Source organism: Azolla caroliniana, unplaced genomic scaffold (genome assembly GCF_043228905.1).
Source record: "Azolla caroliniana isolate FFs.n. ecotype wild unplaced genomic scaffold, voAzoCaro1.0.p SCAF_5, whole genome shotgun sequence".
NCBI classification, from domain to species: domain Eukaryota; kingdom Viridiplantae; phylum Streptophyta; class Polypodiopsida; order Salviniales; family Salviniaceae; genus Azolla; species Azolla caroliniana.
In genome coordinates, this window is record NW_028230440.1 from 6,249,344 (window position 1) to 6,277,130 (window position 27,787).

Below are 27,787 nucleotides of genomic sequence, written 5' to 3' on the forward strand. Positions count from 1 at the left end.
GAAAAGTCATGAGGAATGAAAAAAAAATCGTTTTCTTAAATATTTTAAATAAAAAGGTAAAGATAATTAGTAAAATCAGTTGATTAGAGCAGAAGTTTAAATAAATGTTAGAAATGAGAAATAAACGTTAGAAATTAAGTTCAAAATGGGGCCTGAACTCATGACTAAGAAATGTGCTCTAACCAAGCTCCGTCTTGTATGACATGCTCTAACCAGTGTCAAAACACACAACAAATATTTCAAAAAGTATTTGTGCTCAATTACATATGTGAGGCATTCGTAAAAAATGCCTCACAGATGTCATTATTGCAATTTATGATTGTAGTGCATGCCAATCATTACTCGTGTGTTCACTCAATGTGATCATTATATCTATTAAATAGGTTCGGCTTAGCAGTGTGGAAACAAATTTGAATAACAAAGGATTTGAAGGATTAGAGAGTGTGCAGTAAAATGCAATTTTTGTGATTGACCCGCCCTCACAATTTCATGCTACTTCATTTTATACAAGTGGTAGGTTACTACAATTTGATGATAGCGCAGTTCACATGGGTACTACATTGACCAAATTCCAATTTGTGATAGTGAACTACAATGAATTCAGTTGAATAATCCGTATTCTCAACAAAGCCAAACAACAATCAATGATCATGAAAGTAAAACTTCCCAAATAGCTTGTTCTCAAACTTAGCTTCTTTATGGTCTTAATACTTGTTACGATTGGTAACATTACTTCCTAATTGTTTGACAAACTAGTATTCATACTAACACAACCATGAACAAGCATATGATACAAGAAATGAATAATCACAACCATCAAATGTGCATATCCAAACCCAATAATACATTACATTATTTACACAATTTCAAAGCACAAGAAAAAGAGAATTTTAAGCATGTGTCATGCAACTCAATGTGAGGTCACTTCCTACTTTAGAATATATAATATGAACAATGAGACCAATAAATTTCGACCCACAAGAATTTTATTAATAAATTAGCAATTAAGAGTCAGCATTGTGGCTGGAGAGATGGTGGCGGCGGCGATGGTGATGATGATGATATATTATCATTCAAAAGAGGGAAAACATGACCCATGGGACTAGCGTAGCAAACACGATATCCCATCATGTAGACGAATGATCTTAAAATGGAGAATTCAAAGCATTTTCACATGTACACAGAAGGAAGAACAACTCATTAGAGAAGTACTGCAAAATGCTTTTCTAACCTTTTCTGAAAGTGTATAATTCACATCACATCCTTAGGAAAACTACGTTCATCTAAAACTTGGAAACACTCAACTGTGTACGGAGATACTCTAAAGATGAATTAGAATAGTGATTGAGAGTGTGAATGTTATACAAGCATATATTTTCGATTCCCAAATGCATCATCCAAGAATTAAGGACATAAAGTGCTTGTCATAAGGCACAACTTTGGCTATAATGTATTTGGCTGGAAACAACTGCAAAACCACTTCTGCAAAACATCTAAGCTAACTTGAATTAGACACAAATTCCAGCTGTAGACTTAAAACATGCCAAAATGTAGGGGAAAAACTCCAAAATGCTCTCACACTTTAGATTATTTCCTAGTATGCCCTTATTTTTCTGACTATATCCAATATTTGCGTCTCCCATGGTACCCCATAAGGGGCATCGCAAGAAATAGTCATAATTCATAAGGGCATTACACAGTCTTGCCATCATTTATATTTCAGTAATTTTTTTGGAATGCCCTTTTTGTTTTGAGTATTTCCAGAGATATCTTTATACAGCCTTTTCTAATTACAACAACTGCCTCTGGTTCTCCAGAGCAGAATCTCAGGTAATAGTCATAAACTTAAGGGCATTAAAGAGTTTTGTATTCATTTATATTTTGGCGAAACTCTGAAATGTGCTCTTTGTTTATGTCTCTTTGAAGAAATGCCCTTATGCCGTTTATTCTTATTATGACATGCCTTCGAGTCCCCATAAGGGCCTTCTGGGTAATGCTTATAGCTGTAAGGGAGTTTCAACTTTTTTCGTAAATTTTTTTTCAAAATGCCCTACAACAACTTCACCAAGCTTTCAGAATGTGTAGGCTATTTCCCCAAATGCCCTTGGTCCCAATAAGTGGCATCACTTGAAATACACCTAAACATAAGGGCCTACTTGGTGAGCTTTCTTGATGTACCTTACAAGGACATATGGGCCTTTCGGGGAAAAGGCAAACATAGTGTGATTGGCAGAGTCATATAAATGTAAGGGCATTTCAGAATTTTTCCTAAATGAAAATGACAAATGGCATGCCCTCAGGTGGGGCCCCATAGGGACTTTTCGGTAAAGGTTATAACTTATAACCATAAAGGAGTCCAAGACTTTTTTGTGAAAAATAAATCAAAATGCCCTAAAACTACTTCAACGAACTTTCGTGATGTGTAGGCTGTTACCCAAATTCCCTTGGTCACAATAAGGAGCATCTCCGGAAATAGACTTAAACATAAGGGCCTATTTGGTGAGTTTTCACGATGTACCTTATAAGGACATAAGGGCATTCGGGGTAAAAAGCAAACATAAATGCAAATCTTGGGAAATAGTCATATAAGTGTTGGGCATTTCAGAATTTTCCCCTAAATGAAAATGACAAATGCTCTACTGCAACTTACCAAGTTTCAATGATGTTGCTTATAAGGATGTGGGCTTTTGGGAAAGTAAATAATAAAAAAGCATGAGGGCATGTAAGCCACTCGTCATGCAAAGATAAGGGCATTTAGGAAAATAGTCATAAACATAAGGCCACCTCAGCATTTTATCCCCCTTAAAATTAAATCAAATGCTCTACAACAACTTACCAAGCTTTCATGCTGTATAGGTTGAGAACTCTGAGTTTCTACAACCTTGTGTCTGAAGGGAGAATCGGGAGCATGAAAGGGTCCACCAGTTTTTTTCTCATCTCGAGCTTTGTCAAAAATCATAGTAAATCCATCTCCAGCACCAGGATTATTCACATCCCAGTCACCAAAATTTGGAAGTTGGGCGGTATACATATCTCTCCGTGTACAAAAAAGATGAAAACACGAGAAATTAACTGCATCACAAAATTAATGCATATACATGTGTGTATAGGGAATGTTTAAACATTACCATTGTAGACTTTCACAACTTTTGAGAATACCACAAACGATTTACATATTTGCCAAAATGCCACTCTTTTTGTATGGCCCACAAAAGCACGGGAATCAAACAACTTAATTAATGTCTTTATTTCCAGTCAATCAAGATCGATCCAGATGTGTTTAGCTTAATCCACATGAATTAATCCAGACTAATCAAATTGTCCATAATGTTTGATTTAGATATGGTAATCATGATTTAGAGTGACAAGTTGGCAAAACGTATAAACAGTTGTGGAGTAAATATGATCTGGTAATATTTTAGCATTACCCTCTCTCTCTCTCTCTCTCTCTCTCTCTCTCTCTCTCTACGAATATACATACTTGATTTCTGCTAGGTGTGCCTGGTGCTGACCCTCGTCTTCCTACATTAACATGGTTGGAATTCCGAGTCTCGGGATGTGAAACAGAAAGTTCTTCGCCTCGACTAGTACGCGTGACATGACGACCATTCCCTCGACCACCAAGCCCAAATTCAGTATCATCTCTGCTACCCCTTCGACGATGTTGAGTTGTTATATTATCGAGGTATTCTGCGGGTATGTGCCGGATCGGGGCTTGACCGCCGGGGTCTTGTACCAAGGAACCGGATAGAGAGGGGAAAGGGAGAGGTGCTTTCCAGATCGCTATCAGGGTATCGTTACCGGCACGCAGGTTCAGGCATGCAGCTGATCCGGACCTGTCGCCGGATACTGGATGATGAGCACATGGGCTCGGATACGTGAACTGTTCCGGACCTGTTGCCGGATACTGGACAATGAGCACACGGGCTCGAAGACTCAGATAAGCACGCAAATGGAAGGAAGCGGAGTTAAGAGCGTAGGCAGAAGCAGAGAGACACACGATCACACAGAATCCGGAAGCATTGAGATAATCAATTAACTTGAAAACAGAGAGAAATACAACCGGACTCGGCCGTAACAGAGCTTCGAACTCTGCACACACACACACACACACACACACAGAACGATGAGCCTCTGGTCGGGAGCATATGGGCTTTCTACGCGAGCAGAGGCCTCACCTTCCTTCCTCACCTTTCTATTCTGCATATTTGCGCTCCCCCGTTCAGGCACATCCAGCTCCCCTTTCCTCCTATGGCCGGAATCCTTCACGACAACGTTTGTAGAAACTCCATTAGAGTTAATTTTGCTCTCACTAAGCTTTCCATTGCTTTCAAAAGCATCAATGGAGTATACCATTTTTCCTCCTTTTCCATCCTAGGCTTGATCAAAGCAAGCTGTATAGGAGATATGATTGTTCGGATCCCAATTGCCAAAATTTGGTATATGAGTTGCTTTTTGCTGTTATTACATTAAAATCTCTGTCTCTATCTCTGGCAGTTGGATTTCTGGCTTAAATGGACCAAAGTCATAAAATTAAGAGAATCCAAGTTTTCTCACCATAGGCTCAGCCATTTCATTAGTTTAAAATACGCCAAGTTTTTTTCATATTAGGGCTGTAAACTAGTGGTAAGCCAAATTTTTACTAACTCGTGCATCATGGTTCAAAATCTCACTATATACAAGACTACAGGATGTAAGGGTTGACCTCACGATCTTCTAAACTCTATTAGAAAACTTTTACAGCTGAGCTACAACCATCTAAGTGTTGTTGCCTCTCTCCATCTCTATCTTTTGGGAAGGAGTAATTATATTAATCATTTTTGTTAGCAAGTCCCACATAGCTCGGTGCTGCCGAGTTACAACCATCTGAACGCCTTTGCGTCTCTCCCTCTCCCTCGTTTGATAATGCATAATTGTATTAATCATCCTTATTAACATGGCCAGCATAGCCGTTACGGAAAAACAAAAGCATGGCATATGGTGCTGAAATGTCAGAGAAGGAGACCTCTCAAAACGCTGACAAGACAGCACACTCCAGAAAGGGAATAGACACATTCCTGATAGTCCAACTATGCCAGCAGCCTGAAAAATGCAGAAAGTGGAATACAACCTTCTAATGCCTGTCAGACAACTTTTCCAGCAGAGCTACAACTGTCTTAGTGTCTTTGTCTCTCTCTCTCTCTCTCTCTCTCTCTAATGAGCAATTGTATTAATCATTCTTGTCAACAAGACCAGCATAGACTATGGTGCTTAACTTCCAGTGAAGAAGACCTTTCAAAAGGCTGATTTTACAGCACTCCAGAATGGGAATTGAAGGCAAACACGTTCCTGATAGTCCAGACCCAACAGTCTCAAAAATCTGAGCTGCCAGTGAAGGAGACCTCTCAAAAGGCCGATACGACTATGCACTCCAGGATGAGAATTGAAGACAAACACATTCCTGATACGCCGAACCCAAACAGTGTCAAAAAATGCAGAGTGGAAGACAACCGTTACATGTGGTTGCACAGAGCCTGGTAGTTTTGAATTGCCAAAACCCAATCATGTCAATGCATAGTTCCCAACTTGTACATTGACACCAAATATGTTGTGCCTCCAGGCCAGATAAAAAGCTATGTCGACAAGTTTCACCATCTGTAGTACAACAGAAGTAAGAACCATTTGAAAGGTGCCACTTGAGAGGGAAGCAGCAAGTGGGAAACAAATACATTGCATTTGAAGGGGGCTTTACTAGGCCAGCCCATCATTCATATGGATATCCAACAGTCTTGGACTTTCTAATGAGTCCAATTAGAGAGTCGCCCTTAGCCTTCAACCATGGTTGACCATAGATGAGCAAATGATTGTGTGATTGGTGGACGTGCACACAATCTGTTTGAATGGTTACTCATAAATTTTAGTAAAACCTTTAGTGACAAAAATACCTCTCTCTCTCTTTCTCTTTCTCTCTCTCTAAACCCTAAACCCTAAACCCTAAACCTTTAGTGGTAGTTTTTATTCATCAGATACATAGCCAGCCACAAGATAGGATATCCCGTCGAGCCTTTGAGGCATCTCGATCCCTACATGCGTCTGGAGACACTAGCTCTTTGTATAGCATTGTGGTGAGTTGGTTACTTGCAAACGGCATAGACATTAATAACCTACCCCCTCTTAAGTACAACCATGGGACTGACCAAACTCTAATATCTCATGAAGACCGTAATAAAGTGATACGCCAAGAAATATGGCAAATTTACACTCGATATAAATGGATCACCCCACGAGTGCCACTCCCATCTAAAATGTTGTACTATAAGGAACACTTCTTGCACTTCTCTCAATTAGGTATTATTACACGACCAAGATATCTAGATACATTCTTATCAAATGCACTAAGGGTTGCCATTGGACAACTTAGGATATCATCTCACCAACTTGAGATTGAGAATGATCGGGCTAATAGAGTCCCTAGGGAGGAAAGGCTATGTAGGTTGTGCCACATAGAGATAGAGGATGAGTATCACTTCACATGCAAGTGCCAAACTTATGTCGATATACGAGTGGAATACCGAGACAAATTAGGACACTCTCCCACCCTCTCCAAACTATTAGATACCCCGGATATAAGAGACTAGGTAGGTATATCTTAGAGCTAAAACAACATAGGGAGAATAAATTACAAAGTGTTAACCATAATCCTTTTACTATTCATCAACTTGTAACTAGTGTAATTTTTCAGGAACAAGGGGAGACGATGAATGTGGATACACTTACGCCGCTCGGCCTCTCTCTTGAGGAAGCCGAAACACAAAGAACAACCAAACCCCCTTGGATGTTGGGCTTCAAAACAAGTCGACACGGAGTAGAAAGGATTAAGAAGATAAGGGAACGTGAGCTACGTCGACTAGAAGCTATGGTTGGGGTACCTTTTACATTGGGGCCACGGGCCACATCCACATCGAAACCCTTTGACCTCCCGCTTCTCTTCGAGAGACTTGGATGGAAATAAAATTAGGCCTAGTATAACATCATTTTTATTGTAGAACATGTTTGTTATTTTATTTTACTAGAACAATTTAGCTTAAAACTCTATTTTTATTTTTTATTTTTTACTTTTGATGAATGGGTAAATATCCCATTTTTTGTTGTAAACCATTTGTCTCATGGGCCAAATATGGCCTTAGAAGATGTTAATATTTCTTTCTTTCTTTCTCTCTCTCTACATGCCGCATAGAGGTGGGAAAGAGAGCATATTATGCATTTCAGAACACATGCAATCATGGAGATATTAAGTGTTGGGTTGTCAAGAAATATCTTTTCAACACTTTGGTGACACCAATGCTTCTCTATAGGGTGGATGTATGGGGTGGTAGCATCACTGAATCTACTTGGAAAGAGTTTGAAAATGTCCAAAAACATTTTCTTACAAAGTTTCTACAAGTTAAGAAACAAATGCAATACACCCTCCTTCTTGAGACAGGATCACTTCCCATTGAGATCATGCCCATGGAAAGGGTTGTTGAATACATGCTTAAGGTTCAAAAAAATCCCTCGCATCGACTTCCTAGAATTGCATGGGAAACAAGCAAAAAGATACAAAAGATGCATAAAAGCAAAATTTTGTGTTCTAGTTGGATGCAAGATATAGAAAAATGGTTTGGTAGATGGGATGCAACACACTTCATGATGCATCACTAGATTCCTTTGTAAATGAGGCCTTTTTGCAACTCCAGTGTATCATGACATAAGACAGATGTGGAGGCTCACGCTTCACACATTATACTACACATGTTGCACCTAACTACAAAACCATATTCTTCGCAAAATAGGAAAACCATACACATTGATACATGTTAGAGCCGATCCTATTGTCTGCCAGTCGACCCATTGCTTCCATGCGACTTAGCTCACATGCATTGCGATGTGAGACAAGGCATTAGGGCACAAGTGATGAGAGTGGTCGACTATGCACACTTTGCCCTAAACAAGTTTGAGGGTCTAAGTATCACACTTTTATACAATGCTTTGCCTTTGATAATATTCGACCATGCTTTCCACACATCTTCAACCAAACCCAATCCTTGCACAAATTTCTCTCACAACGACAATGCACTCTCGATTGCAACATTCAGTGGTAAAGTTCTTAAACATTGAGAGTCGCTACTCACTTTCCCATGTATCATGTGAAATGTAATATTTTTGGTCTCATAGGTCATATTTGACCTACGAAGACAATTGTTGAGAGTCAAACCCAACTTCCCCAATGGAATGGCTTTCACACTAGCAATGGAAACTCTAGGTTCAGGCTAGTTTTGTAAATAGTAGAAAGGGCAGTTGCCCTAAGTTAGTTGGTATTTAAACCAACCCTTTTGTAACTAAGTTATTGTTGGATGTATATTTCATATTTTCTAATACAGCTTCATGTTCTCTCTGTTTCTTTGAGTTTACCCTCTCTCTCTCTCTGTTTGTCTTACACACACAATTCCTTCCACCGCACAAGGTCACCTTCACTCTCCGTTTCTTTACATGGTATCAGAGCATGTGGTGGTATGATTCGTTCAACTATGTTTGTGTTGTTCGCTGACAACCATACACAATTGGCCCAACGACGGAGAAGAAAAACTACACAACGAACACTCAAATGGGAAGTGCTCTTCCCACCAAGAAACTCGACAAATCAATTTTTGCATCTTGGGAATAGAAGATGTACCAATACCCTGTCGGTCAAGGCTATTGGAGCTACATCGAAGGAGCTCAAGAAAATCAACCCAACCCAACACATGCCGACTACCCAGCTTGGGAGCAAGCGGCAAGTTGTGTGTTGTACTGCTTAGCATCATGCGTTCATGATCACATGCTTGGCTACATTCAAGAGGTAAAAACACTGAAAGAAGCATGGGGCAATCTCAAAAATATTTTTCCAGCCAACATGGCCGCATGCAAGCTTCAACTCCGTCAGGAGTTGAACAATATTTAGCAAAGGGATATGTCGATCGCCAGCTATACCTTGAAGATCAAGGAGCTGTGTGACGCCCTCGGTTCGATCAACGTCAACTCATCATCAATGATAACGAAATGGTGCAAATATGCCTCAACGACTTAGCACCACGATTCGGCACGATCAGATCAGCCATCCTTGCAAGGGAGAATTCTCCCTCATTTTTCGACCTTCAGTTGATATTGTTGGTCGAAGAAAATCACATCCGATCAAGGAGCAATGTGCCAGACGGACATATGCTCTACTCCCAGTTGGACAAGGGAAGAGGATTTGGTTGTGGAAACAGAGTCCGAGTCGGACGAGGCCGACCTGATTGGCCAACCTGAGAACACAACTCCCATCATTGGCAAGAGGCCAGGAACACACCAAGGGCGTTCGGCAGAAGGGGGAGCCATCCTGCCGGACCAAGTCGCCAAAACAGCCCGATTGAATGCAAATACTGTGGAAAACTCGACCACTATGAAGAGTGTCGAAAGAAGAAACGAGAGTCCGCTTCGACCAGCCGACAACTCACGAACTATGCTACGAATTCCGACTATGACGACCATGACGAAAGGTTTGTAATGAGGCATAAAGCACAGTCAAATGTCGGCGCAAAGTCCGACTAACACCTCTGGTTCAGACAATGTATGGTTTGTTGATTCTGGAGCATCCAATCACATGACGTCTCACGAAGATTGGTTCCAAGAGTTGTGAAAGCCCGATCGACCTGGCTACGTTGAAACTGGGAATGACACAATTCATCCCATTCAGCATGTCGGAAATGTCCCATTCGAGAACGACGGCAAACAAGCCTACATCAAGAACATCTTGCATGTCCCGACCATCACGAAATAAAAATAAAAAATCTAGTCTCTCTTGGCCAGATGGTAAAACAAGGCATGCAAGTACAGTTCAATCACGAAGGGTGCTTTATTGAAAAAGACAGTTGACTTGTTGCTCGAGGTCGAAGAGAAGGTCAAATGTTCATCCTCGATTCAAACAAGGTGAAGTCAACTATGTTCACAAAAGGTCTCAAAGTTGACACTGACTTGAAAGTGTGGCACAAAAGAATTGGCCACATCAATCTCCAGAAGCTCAAGGGCATGCTAGCAAAAGGAGTCATCATCAGACACTCAATTTTTATAGAGGAGATTTCTGGAGTATGCGAAGCTTGCCAATTTAGCAAGCAACATCGGCAACCGTTCCTAAAGGAGAAGAACATAAGAAAAGGGATCCTGGATATAATACATTCAGATTTATGGGGACCGGCTCAGACGGCTACATTCAACGGATGCCGATATTACATGACGTTCATCAACGACTTCTCAAGGCACACCTGGATCTACCCCATGAGACAAAAGAGCAGAGTGTTCAGACACTTCTAGACATTTTAAAATGAAGTCGAAAAAGCAACAAGTCAGCATGTCTGATAACTTCGGTCGGAAGGTGGAACGGAGTACTTCTCGAACGAATTTATAGCCTCTCTCCGTAAGGACGGAATTCGACGAGAATTTACCTACCGACACACACCTTAGCAAAACGGAGTAGCTGAAAGGAAAAATCGGCACATATTGGAGGCGGCAAGAGCAATGATGAATAAGAAAAACCCGCCAAAGGCATACTGGGCAGAAGCGGCTAACACAATCGTCTATCTCATGAATCGGTGCACAACATCGGGAGTGCACAATGTCACACCCCACGAGAAGTTCTTCGGAAGGAAGCCGTATTTATCCCACATCAAGATATTCGGCGCAATTGCTTATGTACATAATCCCGACAAAAAGCAACAAAAGCTCGATCCTAAGTCGGAGAAATGTATCCTCATAGGGTACTCACTCGAACAAAAGGGGTACAAGTGTTATAATCCATCTACCTTAAAAGTTCGAGTAAGTCGGGACGTCGTTTTCGATGAATCGGCATCATGGTAAGAACCAAAGCCGACTCCACTTGAATCGATTTCGGCCGACCACGAGATAGAAGAGGATGATCGACTGAGGCATACATTAGAAGAAAGTCCAATCTCGATTAGATTGAGTGGACCTCAAGAGCCTCCAAGCGATCGCAGCACATCTCGGCCGAGTCCCAAGATCGACAAAGGGAAGGCCAAAATGTCGGAGTACGAAGATCCGGACGACAACGAATCGACTCACTCGATAGTGAGTTTGAAGGCCCTGCCCTGATGCTCTGATTATCCAGACAAATGGAGTAAAGAAAACCATAGCCATTGCAAACGAGAACCTGGTCAGCCAATTTGGCTACGATGACTACATGGCATATCACTATGCCTTTATGATGAAGGTGGTGACAATCTGAGAACTGGAAACGTTTTCCGAAGTAGCCAAGGACCCACGATGGGTCGAAGCCATGAACGAGGAAATGCAAGCACTATGTAAAAACGAGGCACGGGATCTCGTCACCCACTCACCACACAAGAAAGCGATCGGCTATAGGTGGATCTACAAGGTAAAATATAATGCCGACAGCTTAGTAAACCGCTACAAAGCACGACTTGTAGCAAAAGGATACGCTCAAATGTATGGAGTCAATTATGCGGAGACCTTTGCCCCAATGGCAAAGATGACGACTGTTCGGACATTATTGCACTCGCAGTTGATAGTGGGTGGCACTTCCATCAAATGGACGTGAAGAACGACTTTCTTGAAGGTGAATTAGAAAAGGAGGTCTTCATGATTCAACCACCCGATTTCGAATCGACCAACCATCCGACCACAGTCTGCCGTACGGACTCAAGCAAGCAGCAGGTGGCCGGCATTGGAAGATTACTCAATGTCTTCACCAAATCGACTTCCGAATGTCGAAATCGGACAGCTCCCTCTACGTAAGAAGCGACTCCAAAAGCCCAATCATGATCATCTTGTACATGGATGATATGTTCATCGGAGGAGAGCATCTAGCCAACATCAATAAGTCCAACACCCTCCTATCCAGCAGATTCGAAATGAAAGACATGCAAGAGCTCAATTATTTCCTCACCATAGAAGTAATTCGGACACCAGTCGGGACCATGATCTCCCAACAGCACTACATCCTCAACTTACTACACAAGTCTAGGATGACAGAGTGAAAACCAGCGTCAACCCCTCTTGGTCGAAACCTAAAGCTCGATGTTGACTCTAGTGCAGAAGAGTGCGAGCCGACTCAATATCGTCAGCTAATCGGTAGCTTAATCTATCTCACCATCACTCAACCCGACCTCAGCTATTCGGTCAGTCTACTTAGCCAATTCATGCAAAAACCTCGGGATAATCATTTGGATTGCGCTAAGAGAGTACTCAGGTACATTAGTGGGATGATGGATTACGGCATCCTGTATAAGTCAGACATGGTCATTCAACTCAAAGGGTACAGAGATGCAAATTGGGTTGGTTACAAGGCCGACAGACGATCAACATCGGGATTCGTCTTCTCCCTCGACAACGGAGCTATATCCTCGTGTAGCAAAAAGCAACCGACAGTCGCACTATCGAGCACAGAAGCCGAATATAAGGGAGTGATCGTCGCAGCATGTGAAGCCTTTTGGCTGAAAAGAATATTAAAGGATCTGAGTGTTCCCATCAAGGATCCAATTCTCCTTTACTGTGACAACATGAGCAGTATTCATCTACCTCGGACCCTGGTGTTCCACGCGTGCACGAAACATATCAAAGTGCACTATCACTTCATCCAAGAGCGCGTTCAAGCTGGAGATGTCGACCTACAACACATGAGCACGAACCTTCAGGTAGCCGACATCTTCACAAAAGCCTTAGAGTCGACAAGCTTAGGCAATTCATGACGGACCTTGGCCTAACGATAGCCGCATTGCTGAGCTTGAAGGGGAGTACAACACAACCGACAAAGCCGACGAGCACAACACAACAGCCGAATAGCAACCGATCTGTCGATCAAAGCCGACCAAAGGAGTAGTCAAAGTAGCAACACAACCAACCAAGGGGAGTCGAAGCACGAAGCTAACAAGCTAGTTGAACAAGGAGCACGAAGTAGTTGGACAAAAGAGAACATATATCAATCGACCAGTCGAAGCCAATCCGACCGACCATCCGGTCCTCCGGACATAGAGCCAAGGAATTCAGAAAGATGAAATGAGCCAAACAGCAAGACAATTTTCCGGCAACAGGAAGTTCTGTTTGAAGGAGCGTGTTGAGAGTCAAACCCAATTTCCCCAATGGAATGGCTTTCACACTAGCAATGGACACTCTAGGTTCAAGCTCGTTTTGTAAATAGTAGAAAGGGCAATTGCCCTAAGTTAGTTGGTATTTTAACCAACCCTTTCGTAACTAAGTTATTGTTGGATGTATATTTCATATTTTCTAATACAACTTCATGTTCTCTCTGTTTCTCTGAGTTTACCCGCTCTCTCTCTCTCTCTCTCTCTCTCTCTCTCTCTCTCTCTCTCTCTCTCTCTCTCTTTGTCTTACACACACACACACATAGTTCCTTCCACTGCACAAGATCACCTACACTCTCCATTTCTTTACAACGATAATAGAATCTATCTATCTATCTCTTCCCAAACCTGTCACAAACCACATACTCAGATTGTTTTGGGCTAGCCAAGGCTTGAAGCCATAACCCTTAGTTCATAAGAGCAACATTCTAACAACTTGGAAATAAATAAAACATTATAAAAAGTTGTAGCATAAAGTTCTAGAAGGTTCTTCGACATTATGGAAACTTATGAAAATCATGGATTAGTAATGAACTTATATAAAAGGAGTTGTTGGCGAGAATTTTTTTCTAACAGATCAACAGGAGTTACCAAATACATCAACTCTTGTTTTGGCTTGAATATTGTTCTCTACGAATTCGCGCCACTAAGCAATAGTGCATTTTCATAGATGCCTTGGAAATCATGATTTCATCAAGAACGTAATCATTGACTCCAATCAACCACTAGAGACTTTGACGCTAGTATTGCCAAGGATGGACAACTCATGAGGCTCCATTGACTTTTACTCTCAATGGGAAGCAAATGATATGGTCTTACAACAAGATGGATGCTACTACTCCCAAGCACTCCAAGGCTCATTATGATGTGATTGCATAAGAGCATTCCAGCTACTTGACGATGGTTGGTACCAATCCCAACAAGATTATATTTGTCCCAAACTCTAGATTTAAGGGCGCCAGCATGATAGGGAGATCACTCAAACTTTATTGGTAGAAGGGTCCTACTCTTTTGAACTCTTAGACATGATCTATCAACCAAAGAGAGCATCTGATAAACCTCTTCACCTCCCACACCAAGAAAACATTGGAATTGCTCTTGTAGGAAGGGCGGGTAATATCAAACCTAGTATGGTTGTGACTCAGTTCATAGTGGGTACAAGATTGGAGGTCTTGGAATGATTCCTGTGAGAAAGGTGGACCTCTTGTAGGAAGAGTGGGTACAAGATTGGAGGCATTGGAATGGTTCCTGTGAGAAAGGTGGAGCCCAGTATTATCGAACCTGGTATAATTGTGACTCAGTTCATAGTGTACTGCTTATATCCCTTCTAGGTACAGGATTGGAGGCATTGGAATTGTTCTTGTGAGAAGAATGGGGCCAGTATCTATGATTGTGACTGAATCCAAGAACCCTTGCCAGAAATCTAGGACAAATACACCATCCTTGAATGACATCAATCACCACCATTACTTGTCAAGATAAAAGGAAATGAAGCATTTTTACAACAGGAGATTCCAAGGAAAGCTATAGTACCTTGTTGAACCACACACTCAGACTGTTGTCTTTGTAGGGCTTGAACCCATGACCAAAATGAACAACGTAACCAACTGAGCTATGAGACTCTTAACCAAATGGAAGGTAGCAGAAAGTTCTGTATGATCATCAAAAGTCATGAAAGATATTGGAAGGTTCTAGCACCGTGTCATTAGCAATGACCTTGTACGACAAAAATTTGTTGGAGGAGATTTTTCTCTATCAAATCAATTCAATGATAGTTATTGTATACATCTCCTTGCCGTGCACTCTTGGCCTACATTGAATACATTTCCTTTCCATGTACTGTTGCCATGTCTTGTCTAGTCTACATTCTCTTGTTCTTGTCTATTCATTACAAAACTTGTGTCTAAACTAGGAAGCATGGCAAAATTCCAAGCATACTTGAGTCACATGTATTGGAATGGTGACGACATCAACATACATGAAAACTCATTCAACCTAGTTATCTATTAGTTATGAAGTGTCAGAGAGTTCCATCAGCAATGTGCTATATGCAGAAGATCTTAGAAGTTTTCTTAAGTTTTTAAGACTACTTTATGAGGATGACATCATATCCCACTCGAGGGCATTATAAACCCTCACATTACAGACTACAGACCTTTCTAGAAACTTCCAAAACCCCCTCAGACTCCCTACAATATTCTAAATCTTCGTCATCTAATTCTCCATTCACACTGGAAATTCAAGAAGGTTCTAAACTTCATTGACCATAAGATTTCTAAAAGCTGTTCGGATCTAATATAAATATGATTCAATTTCTCTTTCCAGTGTGCGGTCGGTAGTTAGATTTCTTCGAAGTGATCGCGTATCAGTTCTATCTTTAATCTATGAGTCCTATAATTATCATGTATAAGTTCCTCAGTATTGATTCTCCATTGTATGAGCAAGTAGACATGCTGATATTTCTTAAACATATTATAGAATTTCTTATCAAATGGCACAATATACACCTTGGCTATGATACATCTTCTTGGAGCTCTTGAGAGAGATCTAATATTATCTAAAAACTTGTTTGAACGAACAAAACGAATGCTAACCAAACGTTCCTTAGCAAATGGGCACAACACACCATTGAAATAAATCACCTTCTGCGTTACTTCTATTAGAAGAAAATCAGAATACAGCCTTCAAAACCAGTCTAAAACAGAAATTTTCAAAGAGATAAACATACTTTAAAACAAATATAATGCAGGTTACATTAATTAACATAAAAGGGTATGTAAAAGAGAAAATAAAATACACTGACCGTCATATATGGAGATAGAATTGGAACTGATTTGAGGTCTTCCTTAAAAATCTAATATTGGAGAATCTTAGGATTAGAGAGAAAGCTCTTTGTTTTGTTTTGTTTTCCTTGGCATTAAGAAGGAGAAGAAGACCTAGGCAGAGTACAGAAAACTAAGTAATAAGTAATGAACATAGTATTAATAGTTTTTTGATAATAAAATACTCATCTATAATTTTACATCAAACTATGTGAATGTATATATGTAGTTATTGTTAAAAATGTGTCTAATTGTATGGATACGTTTTGTTGTAGTTATTTTATATGATACAAGAAATCAATTATGACAACTACTATTCATTACCAATGCTCTTGCCCAAGCTCAAGCTCAAACACTTAAGATGGAAACTTGAGGTTTGAGTTATGGCTAACCATAAGGGTCAAGGGTTTTCAGGGCGAGAGATAATATATAGATGGTATCATCATTCTCGAATGTCAAACATGCAAAATAGTTGTGGATATGAATAAAAACTCTTAGTATTCGAGAATTGGAGTGTGCGTTGTTGTGATTTGCAAGATGAATGTGTAGGGACTTGACTCAAATTGATGGTGTGTGGAAGGTAAATTCAAATGTGGTCGAATGCAATGCATTATACTGAAGACTGATACTCTAATTTCGTCACCTATTTGAGGAAAAATATGTATAGTCGAAAAGATGAGTCTTCATATATCTTGTGCATGTGCCTCAACATCTCATTTCAAATCAAAGAAAATGTGAGCTAAGTCATATGTAAACAACGTTGCAAATAGAGAGAGGGTGGCAGAGAACCATTTTCTTATCTCTATGCAATCCTTGTGTCACACTTATGATGCAAAAGAATATGACCAAGACATATTGAAAGCATAACCCTAAATTCTATGTGTGAAGAGATCTTTCTTGCAATTTTCTTCTCTCTTGTTGTCTAGGTGTAGTACCTCTCTTCTTGCAACATGATGTTGAAGTGATGGCTAAGGTTTTTTGTTTTACAATTGTTGTCGACAAACAAACTTGACTCAAGAAACCAAAAAAAGGAAAATTTTGAAAACTATTCGGCACATTGTGTGCATGAACTTTAGACCAATAATTCTCATGATTATCTCATAGAAGAAGCTCGGAAGCGGAAGACCAACAACATGTGCATTAAATGCCTTTCAAATCTCTATATCGTAGATTGGTCATGATCGCTCTAGGCATTGTATTATCAATTATATAATACTAATGAATTATGTATGGTTATGAAATGATGTATTCTACATCATTTTTGAATTATCTTGTTCAACAAAAGGTTATAAGATGTGCAAAGAGTTCATTTTGCAATAACTATGCCAAGAAGTCTTAGACTTTTGTATATAGAGTGTGTCTTTATATAATGAATTTGGTTGGGAAAAACTTCCAAATATTGATATCCTCTCATCAACGATGTTTTCAACAAGAGTGTATACAAATTCCACTTTTGCAAGTTTGCTTAACTCTATTAAGACTATCTATAGACATGGATGCTTCATGGCTAGAAGTGAGACACAACCCAAAATTACTTGGTAGCAAGTGAAACTAAATTATGGAGATGCAACAATATAGTAAATTTGTATGTCATGAAGTTTGCATAGACATTTTTATTATTCAACATGGAGCTATCGATGCTATGTTGAGGTATTGAAAACAACATATTATTCGATCAAGATGAGAATAACTACTAATGTTAATATATACTATTTGAGATGAAAATATTCATAAGTGAGTTCATATTAGCGACTTCATTTTCTATGCTCTTACTTGTTTTGAGGTTCGAGGACATTATGACATGTTTGTGAATCCACGACATTCTTTTATAAAGCATTATACGTCCATTGGGATACTCGTGAAATGTGGTGAAAATGAAGGTGTTATTTTTATTTTTTAATGTGTAGGGGATTCGAAGGCATTATCACATTCGCATACCATGTTGTAATATACCCGTGTTTTACTCGTTGTTTAATAGAGTGCTCTCTATTCCGTGGGATCTATCTCGAAAGGGAAGTGACAGTTTAGGTATGGTCGTCGATTTCCCAACAATGTCAGCCACTATCATGCGAGGATCGAAAAGGTGGCATCTCAAAAGCACCGGAAGGTGAAACACGTGTCAATTAGTGCACGTAAGATACTCTCATATAGTTATCGATACTCTCATATAGTTATCGATACGTTTACACATCACATCGTAAGATGGTGTCCCATATAAGGCAATCGATAAGTTTAAACACATCATCATAAATCGAGGGCAAAGTGGAAATGGTAGGACAGAGAAAAGAGAGAGAGAGAGAGAGAGAGAGAGCAAGAGAAACAAAAAAGAGAAAGAGACACCCAAAAGATACCGGAACACATCCCATGCTTCTTCTTAGTCTTATTGGTAGTGGCAGTAGTAGTAGTAGTAGAAGTAGTAGAAGTAGAAGTAGAAGTAGTAGTGGTAGTACTAAGAGACAATCACGTGGGGTGGGGGAATACATACATACATACAACAAAGAAGGTCACGTGACGATGATGTTCCGTCCTTCCATCCTCTTCTTCCTTTTTCTTCGTCTTCTAAGGATGGGTATGGTGCCCATCCCCCCTGTGGGCCTCCGTCTCAGACCAGCCTCCTCCTCCTCCATGGCGGCCGCCATGGTGCACAGCCCCACCGTAACCCTCGGTCTCAGACCAGCCTCCTCCTCCTCCATGGCGGTGTCCATAGCCCTCGGTCTCAGACCAGCCTCCTCCTCCTCCATGGCGGTGTCCATAGCCCTCGGTCTCAGACAAGCCTCCTCCTCCATGGAGGCCGCCATGGTGCCCATAGCCCTCGGTCTCAGACAAGCCTCCTCCTCCTCCATGGCGGCCGCCATGGTGCCCATAGCCCTCGGTCTCGGACAAGCCTCCTCCTCCTCCATGGCGGCCGCCATGGTGCCCATAGCCCTCGGTCTCAGACAAGCCTCCTCCTCCATGGCGGCCGCCATGGTGCCCATAACCCTCGGTCTCAGACCAGCCTCCTCCTCCTCCATGGCGGCCGCCGTGGTGTCCATAACCCTCGGTCTCAGACCAGCCTCCTCCATGGCGGCGCTCACCTCCCTTGTACCACTCCGTCTCATCCTCCTCTCCCCTTCTGCTGCTGCTGCTGCCGCCTCCTCCCCTGTGGCGCCCGATCCAACGGTTCTCCTCCACCCTCTGGCTTTCCTCCGCCGCCGCACTCGAGCCGCCGTAACCCCCGCCATACCCGCCGCGATGCTTATATCCGTTTCGACCCTCCGTTTCCTCGGGGCGGGCCACCCACCCGTGGCCGCCATGTCCGTACCCTCCTCCTCCGCCGCCGCCGCCACGGCCATTGTAGCCGCCGTCGCCGCCGCCGTACCATCCGTTGGTCTCCTGGACTTTGCTAGACGACGACGACGACGACGATGCCGCCATGCCGTTCACCTCCGCCGTCTTCTCCTGAGAAACGGAGGCGGAATTGGCGGAGGCGGCGGCGTTCTTGTCATCGGCGGCGGCGGCGGAGGCGGAGGCGGAGGGGCGGGAGGCATGGACGACGACCACAAGAAGTGTGGAGGAGGTGGCAAGGAGGATGGACAAAAAGAGGAGCAGCCATGGCGAGGAGCAGGAGGAGGAGGAGGAGGAGCGAGAAGAAGCGGTAAGGCGAGCCATTTTGGGTGATCCCAGATTAGTAAGTAATGAGTAACTATGGTGGTGAATGAAGAGAAGAAGAGATCATCTGATGATGGAGAGCAACTGTCTCAGACCTCCTCCTTTATATAGTAAGTAAAGTAAAGTACATATGTACATACATATGTATGTATTAGGAGGAGCTTTGCTCCTTCCTGCACAGTCACACTATTATGTGCTATTTATTTTATATATATATATATATATATATCTTTTTATGATTGATTGCGTAACCCCATTGGATTGCTTAAGTACATATGTACATACATTGGAATGAAATGTGTTAGTGCACCACTTAACACTCAAATTCCCACTACCTCCCCATCCCACTCTCTCTCTCTCTGTCTCTATCTCTCTCTCTTTTGGTGAAAATCTGCTCACTTCTAATGTCTCACAATGTGTATTGTTTGAAGATGCATAATTAATGTAATGAAATTTAATATATAATTTAATACAAACAAGTGGTGTTGGGATCTACCTATATTCATACATACATATATGGTATCTTATATCAAGTAAATCTCTTTCTTCACTCTATATCTCATCGTTCCTTTTTTAGATTTTTATCCTATATACTAGGATATTGCAATAGTATACAAAAAAGAATTTTAGGACATCAAGTATCCCGCACAATGTGTGAGCACTAAGTACAAAAAAAAACATAAACAAACAAAAAAATACTACCTGATTTCAATATTCAATCTTCCATATAGTTGATGTAGATTGTTGGGATAGTACAAGGATAAGTGAATGTAGTCATACATTCACTACTACAAAAAAGCTTATTGCATTGTATTTCTCAAGAAAGCTTGGTACAAGGGAACAAGGAATATAAATGAAAAACTACAAGGAATACACAACAAATCAATATACATAATCAAGAATCAACCATATGGTAGCCCAAATGGAAGAAAGAATCAACCATACTATTCAGTTTGTTCTATCCCTCCTTTTCCTATGGTTAGTTGAGCTCGTTCTCCTTTGGTGCCGCAACCGGTGTACAAAGTGCAGGATACTTAACATCCACAACACCCACTCAAATCCAACCTACACACACACAAACGCACACACACACACACACACACACATCGCCCACACGACATACAACCTTACATGCTCACACTCTAAAACCATCCACTACAAGAAGCCCCCAGACACATGGATCCGCAATGTTAAACAACAAAAGTGAGATGTAAAATGTGGTTAACCATGAGAAACAATTTGGCACAAGTTTTAACACAATTATCCAAGATATTTAGGATGTAGGGCATTCATCTATCCTAGGTTGTTTGGAGCTCCCTCATCAAATCTATGAGAAGTTACGCATATAAACATATTGCCCATAATTATCCATCATATACGTTAATCGTGGCTAGTGTTGCGAGGTGCATGCATGAAATTGCAAAAATTACGGGCATCCGACTAGAAACGACAATAACTAGATAAACATATACTAAAAACGTATGGACCCAAAGTAAGAAATTTATTGCCTAGATAGAATCAAACATCCAGCAAGGTTTATGGAGGGGTTGGAATATGCACTTTCAAAAGAAAACTTTGTTTACTCTATTTCCTTATCCAAACCGAACAATTTATGCATATATTCACAAGCCTTGGAAGCTCCAAGTTATTGTTCAATCCTCAAGATATTGTAAGGACAAAATGAAATCCATGGTGTAAGTCATAGTACCACTTGGACGTCCATGACCCAAATCTAAAATATTTTGGTACGTGTGCCATTTTCGCTTATCATAATTTGGAAATGGCACAATTGTTCACATCACTTTTGCGAAATCACAAATCTTTTCCAAATACATAATAGGGAAAATCATCATTAGCTTCTACTTGGGATTAATGAACATTTTGGGTCTAAAAGGTTAATATTCAAACTTTGGAAACTGACCAACCTAGTTAGGCAGCTTGGGATAGTAATTAAATGGGAAGTTAATCGATGCTCTTAACATTGAATCCTAAACTTGTAAACTTATGCTCATTAGTCGCTAAATAAAACCCGATGGTGCTCTAGTGACTGTATAAAGGTATGTACCATGTTTGTTATTAAAACATTGACTTGATCAACTTTGCCCCTCCTGTAAATTTTGTTAAAATTAAATATTACTAGAATACCCCTTTGTAAACATACCCTAAACTAGTTGGGCATCTACAAGCATAGTATGTACGTAATATTCGTGTTCGTCAGCCCAAACATTCGTTTTCATCAGTATGAAAAAGAATGCGTATGTTATTAAAACATTCTTGTGTTTTTTTTTACACTTTTTACCTTAACTTTCTTACCCTAAAAAAATTTACCTTACAATAAATAATGAGTGCACAAGTATGGTATTTATCATACTATGTCTATGAGAATGCTCATTTGTGGTATAAAATTAAGTTATGGATAGGAGTGTGTAGTTTTGAAACGACTGATGGTTTTATGTTATTATCAAACAAGTTCAGGCAAATATGGTGTCTTCCCCATAAAAATGGCAAAAAGAGAGATGGTGATGAAATTGTAAATCTATTTGGAAGGACAAAAAAATAAATTATGGAACTCAAAACAAATATTACAAGAGAGTCTACTCTATTGTTGCAAGTGTGTAGCCACATGCAACTCATATATTTTCAAGGCCATTCCTATGCTCAAGTAGAGAGAAACATATAAGAGTCGGATGTGTCCAAATTGGAGAAGGTATTGGGTCATAAATGATGGTGGTAACATTGTTGGATGGTTGTTGACATTTCACATTGTATTGTGAGATGGATCTCATCCCCAACTCTTGATTATGACAAAGCATGCAAATGCAGTTTTCTATATTTAGTCCTATCCGAGAGTCATTCTCAATTTCAAAGTCATCATTACAATTGTGTAGAAAGGCCATCATCCTTCCCACATTGGATGTCAGGGATTGGTATGTCCCGCCATTTACTTGTGATGTCCCAATAGTATTGTCGCAAATTGCTATAATGGCATCCTTGTTCCATTTACCACATTTCATACTCTCAAACCCTTTGCATGTTGTCTTGAGTATTGTACAAAACCAAAAGAGAGGGGGTGAGGCATGTTTTAGGATTTTCATGGAAAATGAGAACTTATTTTTCATTTGCACAAGGGCTCCTATAAGAGAGAGAGAGAGAGAGAGAGAGAGAGAGAGAGAGAGAGAGAGAGAGAGAGAGAGAGAGAGAGAGAGAGAGTTTTAACCCATTATTATATGAGGCTACAACAATGGGTCTTTGCAATTGGAGGACTTGGCAACATCTTGTCTTTTGGGATGGAAGGATAAACACCCCTTCTATCCAAGTTTAACTGCATTGCATGCTCAATCCTGGTTAATGTACAAGATGCCATGTTGGGAATGAAAAGAAAAATAACGGCTTTTTTGAATGTGAGGACAAAATTTCCTATTCCTAGAAATTACCATGCTATATGGTCTTAGTTGCAAGAAATGCCAAGTTTGCAATACCTGATTCCAGATTCGAGTAAGATTATGCCTAAGGTAGGTAGATTGGGAATTTGCATGGCATAAAAGTATTGCCAAAGAAAAAAGAAACAATGTATATTAGAAACTAATTGTAAGGTATACATGGATGGTAGAACATGTCAGTAAAGGATGGGGAATCACAAAATCCAATACGTGGTGTCAAAGTGCAATAAACATATAGGAGGGGGGGGCAATCTCATCTTCCTTTTAGAACTAGGTTGTTTGTATTGAAGAGTCATGTCGGGTGGATTACCACTAGGAACTGGTTTGGGAGGACATAGTATTGTTTCTATAAAGTGTTTGTTTTGCATAGTTCCAAAGAAATATAATCAACATCCATATGTTAGTTGTCCAAGGGCAAGGGCAAGGGCAATCTGGAAATTTATATCTAGTGTGTGGGATTCTATAAGTGGAGGATTGAAATCCCCGTTCAATGGGTGTTTGGTCATGTGCAGTCAAGAAAGCCTTCTTCACATTTCGAGACAACCTTTCAAGTTTTGGGGATATAATTGGAGTATGTGGAATACCTTTACTTTATGTGATAAGCATGGGGTTCAAAGACACATTAGACGATTAAAAGGGATATTGGTAATGGTAGTTTTCCTCGTTGGAAACAATAGCGAGGTTGTTACATGAGGTATTAAGGATTTTAGGTTGGCAAGGCATAATGTCCGTCGTTTGCATTGGCCTCTATCACCATAAGGTCCACAAGGATCGATCTGAGTAGATGGAGAGAGATTGAGTGATGTCTCGGCGAAGCCCCGATATGTTTTATGGTGAGCCGATGGGGATATCATATTTCGCCCATTATAATTTGGCCTTTGTGTTTTTGGAAAAAGATAAGATAAGATAAAATAAAATTTGGCCTTTGCAATTAAGAATACATTACTATTTAGTATTTATGAAAGAGATTGAGGGGGGGGGGGGGGGGGGGTATTTTAAGAATTTCACAAAACATGAAATAAGGGCTAATTATAACTTATGATAAATTCTCCACATATACCCCCCCTTTCCCCCCAATACTTTTGTGACCCCTGTTACATATGTACAGATACAGACAGATACAGAGATGAGAGCAATGGCGTTGCTAGGAAGCTCAGAGCTCTTCCTGGGAAGGATGAAGACGGAGAGAATGGCAACCTACAAGTTTCATCTCTTCCCGCAGGTAAGAAAACCTTTAACAAAATACAGATTCACAACAAGGTCATCATCATCATCATCATCATCATCGCCATGGCCGCCATCACATGAGCCCGACCTCTTGTTGGCGACTTCCGATGCGATCTTGAAGTCCTTCTCCCCATCTCGTTTCACGCCCGGTCCTCCTGCTCCGGACATTTCAAACTATCTCCTCAATGGCTGCAAATGGACGGATGCTCCCAACTGCCCTGATTATATCGGCCCTGTTTCTATCGGGCGGACACGATATGGCAGAGGCCTCTTCGCTCGGAGCAATTTCGATGCGGGCGACATCATCTCTATCAGCAATGCATTTGCTCTCTCGCATAATGACACTCACAACATAGATTTGTTCGATAAGATCTATACAATTGTTAAGGAATCTCCACTAGCACTTCGTCGTTACTATTGTCTTGCTGGGAATGGACCCCATGATAATCTCGAGGTTCCCGACATCCGCCTTTTTGATGCGAATTATACCCACTTCCCTGACATCGATCTGTCTGGGTCAGAAGTACTCGAGATTGACGTAGAGAAGCTCATCCGAATTCTCCATGTGAATGCGTTCTCGGGAGAGGTTAGCCCGACATATAACAAAACACCGTCGTCCGAGGAGGGTCGGATCAATGGTTTATGGCTTATTCCATCTTTCGTGAACCACTCTTGTTGCCCGAATGCGAGCAGACTTATCGTTGGGAAAGCTATGTTTATCATCGCAGGTAGGGACATCAAAGCTGAAGAAGAGATTAATTTCTCATATACCAACATCATGAGCCCTCTCAGGCATAGGGAAAAGAATCTTGCCGAAATCGGCTACGGTTTTCGTTGCGAGTGTCATAGGTGTGAAACCGAGAGGTTGGTTGAGAAAGAGTTCGAAGAAGTAAGTCAACGTTATCAGGATTTATTGGTCCGTGCCGAAGATGAGGTCTACTCCGCGGTGACATCTCCAGAGAGACAGCCCCTACATTTCTTCCCTGCTTGCGTTGAACTTTTTGAGCTCTATGAGATGTTGAGAGGAAAAGTGAATGCTTTAGGGCACCTCACAAAGGTTCAAAAGCAATGGATCTTAAGTGGGTATTCGTGTGCTTTTCTTGGGAAGTGGTTTCTATCTGGATATGGGAATGGGTTTAATCCGCCATCAGATTTCGTAAGTTCTAACGCGTTAGAATTAGTTGAAGCGATGAAATGTACTGAACCTGGGATGCTTAGGACATTATCATTCATGACAATCCTTGCTCATGTTGCTGCGAAAGAAGAAGAAAGGCGTTTTTCGCTAGTTCAGAGCCTCGTTGAGCTCGCATTACATGAATGTGCATGTCTGTATGGTAAGCAAAGGCTTGATGTTACTATGGAATTAATGGAGCAATCAGCCAACATTGTTCCATTCTTTTAGAAATATAAAGAAAAATTGAAAAATACGCTTTATGCATTTTATTCTCAGAGTTCTTTGCTGGATAATTAGGATGAATCAAAATCCGTTTTCAGCAAATCTTTATCTTACTATGGAGTTAATGGAGCAATCAGCCAACATTGTTCCATTCTTTTAGAAATATAAAGAAAAATGAAAAATATGTCAATTGGAATGGAAACGAATATGCATTTTATGCTCGGAGTTTTTTTGTTGGATAATTAGGATCAATCAAATTCGATTGTCAGCAAATCTGCATTTGTGCTTCTCCATGAATGTCTTCTTCATCCAGTTACACATGCTTTGTCAATGTTGTAGTCTGGCTGGAGGTACTCTAGAAATAAGATTTCGAAGACATTCAAAGCAAATGTTATCAAAATTGTACATCATCTCAGATGCCTGTGTAAGTTTCAGGAAATCTCAAGCTTAATGCTATACATGGGAATTGAAAGAAATGTGTTATACATGGAAAATGCCTGTGCTCATAGTTCAATAGAATATCTTGAAATGCCTGTGTTATACATGGAAAATGAAATAAAATTTGTGCCATGAGTCCCAAGAATTCATTCCAGTAAATGAAAAACTAAATAAGGATTGAAGTTTGCATGTATAAACTTGTATTTGCTTCTAGTAGGTTGAACCTTTCTTTGATTTAGCTTTATGAAAAACTAAATTATGAAGGAAGTTTGGTCATTCTTCCGGTAAATCAGGTCACCTACGTCTTCCCCATTTGGTATTTTTACCATCTCTATTCAGATAATATATGGAGTCTTGCTATTGCCAATATTGGGTTTGAATGGAGATCAGGTAACAAGAGAGGGTAAGCTTTGACAAAAAACACCTTTTCTATCTCGTGACTCACATGGTCTTGGTGGAAAAGGGGGGGAGAGGGGGGCAGATTTTTAGTTTATTCCTATTTGGTTTCCATGTGATTTCACCACTTGGGCTATGAAGAAAAATGAAATGCACACGGCTTGTCCTTAATGCAATTGTCACTTCAATAGAGATTTAATGGGTCGATCCACCTATATTGTTGGATTTCTTTGCTATATTGGGGTCACACCTTGCATTGCTCGTCATAGAATACATAATGGATTCTCACTCACTTTACAACTTGATTAGCTATTTGATCAGCTAATGCTATTTTGCCTTTTTGAGGGAGTAGATTACCCAACATGTTGATTAATTTGTAACAATATATTGGATTGTTTTGGGGGCATCCAAAACGTAGACATGATATGATGGGTGCCGATCGTTCCAATTATCATTGACCATTGTTCGGGAGTCGTCTGGTAGGTGTAATAAGAGTCTTCATGATGTTGATTCCCACAAGTAGTGGCCCATGTCCACACAGGAAATCATGTGTAGCATATCATTTTGTAGGCTTAGCCTTCCACTAGTTGCAAATAAAGTTTTTTACCCATCTCTCTTTTACAATCAATAGGTTGGTCGAGAAGGAAGGCATTGGTATGTACCAACAATGATAAAGAATAAGAACAACAACATATCATTGTTGCAATAAATTAGAAGATCTATGTGATAAAGAAGGTATCCATCCTTTGTCTTCCCCATAATGAACGAATACCTATTTGGAACAACCGCTTGAATTGTCCCAAAATATCATTCTTATAGTAAGAAAAGTAAAAAAGAATCAAGATAGCTCTTCTCCATGTAAATTTTGATAAAATGAAAGTCATGTGCATTGACATTAGCTGAAAGAGCTCTAGTATGAGCATTCTCAATACCTTTGGTCTATAAAGGCTATGAATGTGTACTTTGTAAAGAATGAAATTATTAGGAATGTCATAAGTCACACGAAGTGTACGTGCCGGAGTGGTTATCGGGCATGACTAGAAATCATGTGGGTTCGCCCGCGCAGGTTCGAATCCTGCCGTCCACGATCTCTAATGCTTTTCGCCATTTTAAAGAAAGAACCTTTGGGTCTTCTCTATGAAAATTGCCCGAAAACTAATTGTGGGGATGTACATACAAGAGATAGGCATCCAAATCTTGAGAACGATAAACTCACCATGATTCTAGGGATGACAAATTAATCACCGTAATCAACCGCCTAGCATGAAT

General features: G+C 40.5%; 2 protein-coding genes and 1 non-coding gene across 5 annotated transcripts; 2 read left to right on the top strand and 1 right to left on the bottom strand.

Annotated features, from left to right (window-relative positions):
• Positions 1 to 1,132: 1,132 nt before the first annotated feature.
• LOC147863936 (protein NOI4-like) lies at positions 1,133 to 16,110 on the bottom strand. Of its 3 annotated transcripts, XM_087319962.1 has the most exons (5): positions 15,955 to 15,986; positions 4,351 to 4,458; positions 3,478 to 3,673; positions 2,837 to 3,033; positions 1,133 to 1,482 (listed from the first exon to the last, which is right to left on the bottom strand). In XM_087319962.1, exons 2-5 carry the CDS (start codon positions 4,354 to 4,356, stop codon positions 1,444 to 1,446), a joined length of 438 nt encoding a protein of 145 aa, XP_087176088.1. In that variant the 5' UTR covers positions 4,357 to 4,458; positions 15,955 to 15,986; the 3' UTR covers positions 1,133 to 1,443. The 3 variants fall into 3 exon arrangements, with proteins under 3 accessions (XP_087176088.1, XP_087176090.1, XP_087176089.1); XM_087319964.1 differs by lacking the exons at positions 3,478 to 3,673; positions 4,351 to 4,458 and having other exon boundaries at positions 15,955 to 16,110; XM_087319963.1 differs by lacking the exons at positions 3,478 to 3,673; positions 4,351 to 4,458 and having other exon boundaries at positions 15,951 to 16,110.
• A 2,184-nt stretch (positions 16,111 to 18,294) lies between these two features.
• Positions 18,295 to 25,717, top strand: LOC147863937 (uncharacterized). The gene is made up of 3 exons (XM_087319320.1): positions 18,295 to 18,718; positions 18,764 to 19,626; positions 24,142 to 25,717. Exons 1-3 carry the CDS (start codon positions 18,338 to 18,340, stop codon positions 25,688 to 25,690), a joined length of 2,793 nt encoding a protein of 930 aa, XP_087175446.1. The 5' UTR covers positions 18,295 to 18,337; the 3' UTR covers positions 25,691 to 25,717.
• Positions 25,718 to 27,524: 1,807 nt separating this feature from the next.
• TRNAS-AGA (transfer RNA serine (anticodon AGA)) lies at positions 27,525 to 27,605 on the top strand. The gene has a single exon. It is a non-coding gene; the product is annotated as a tRNA-Ser (tRNA).
• Positions 27,606 to 27,787: the final 182 nt, after the last annotated feature.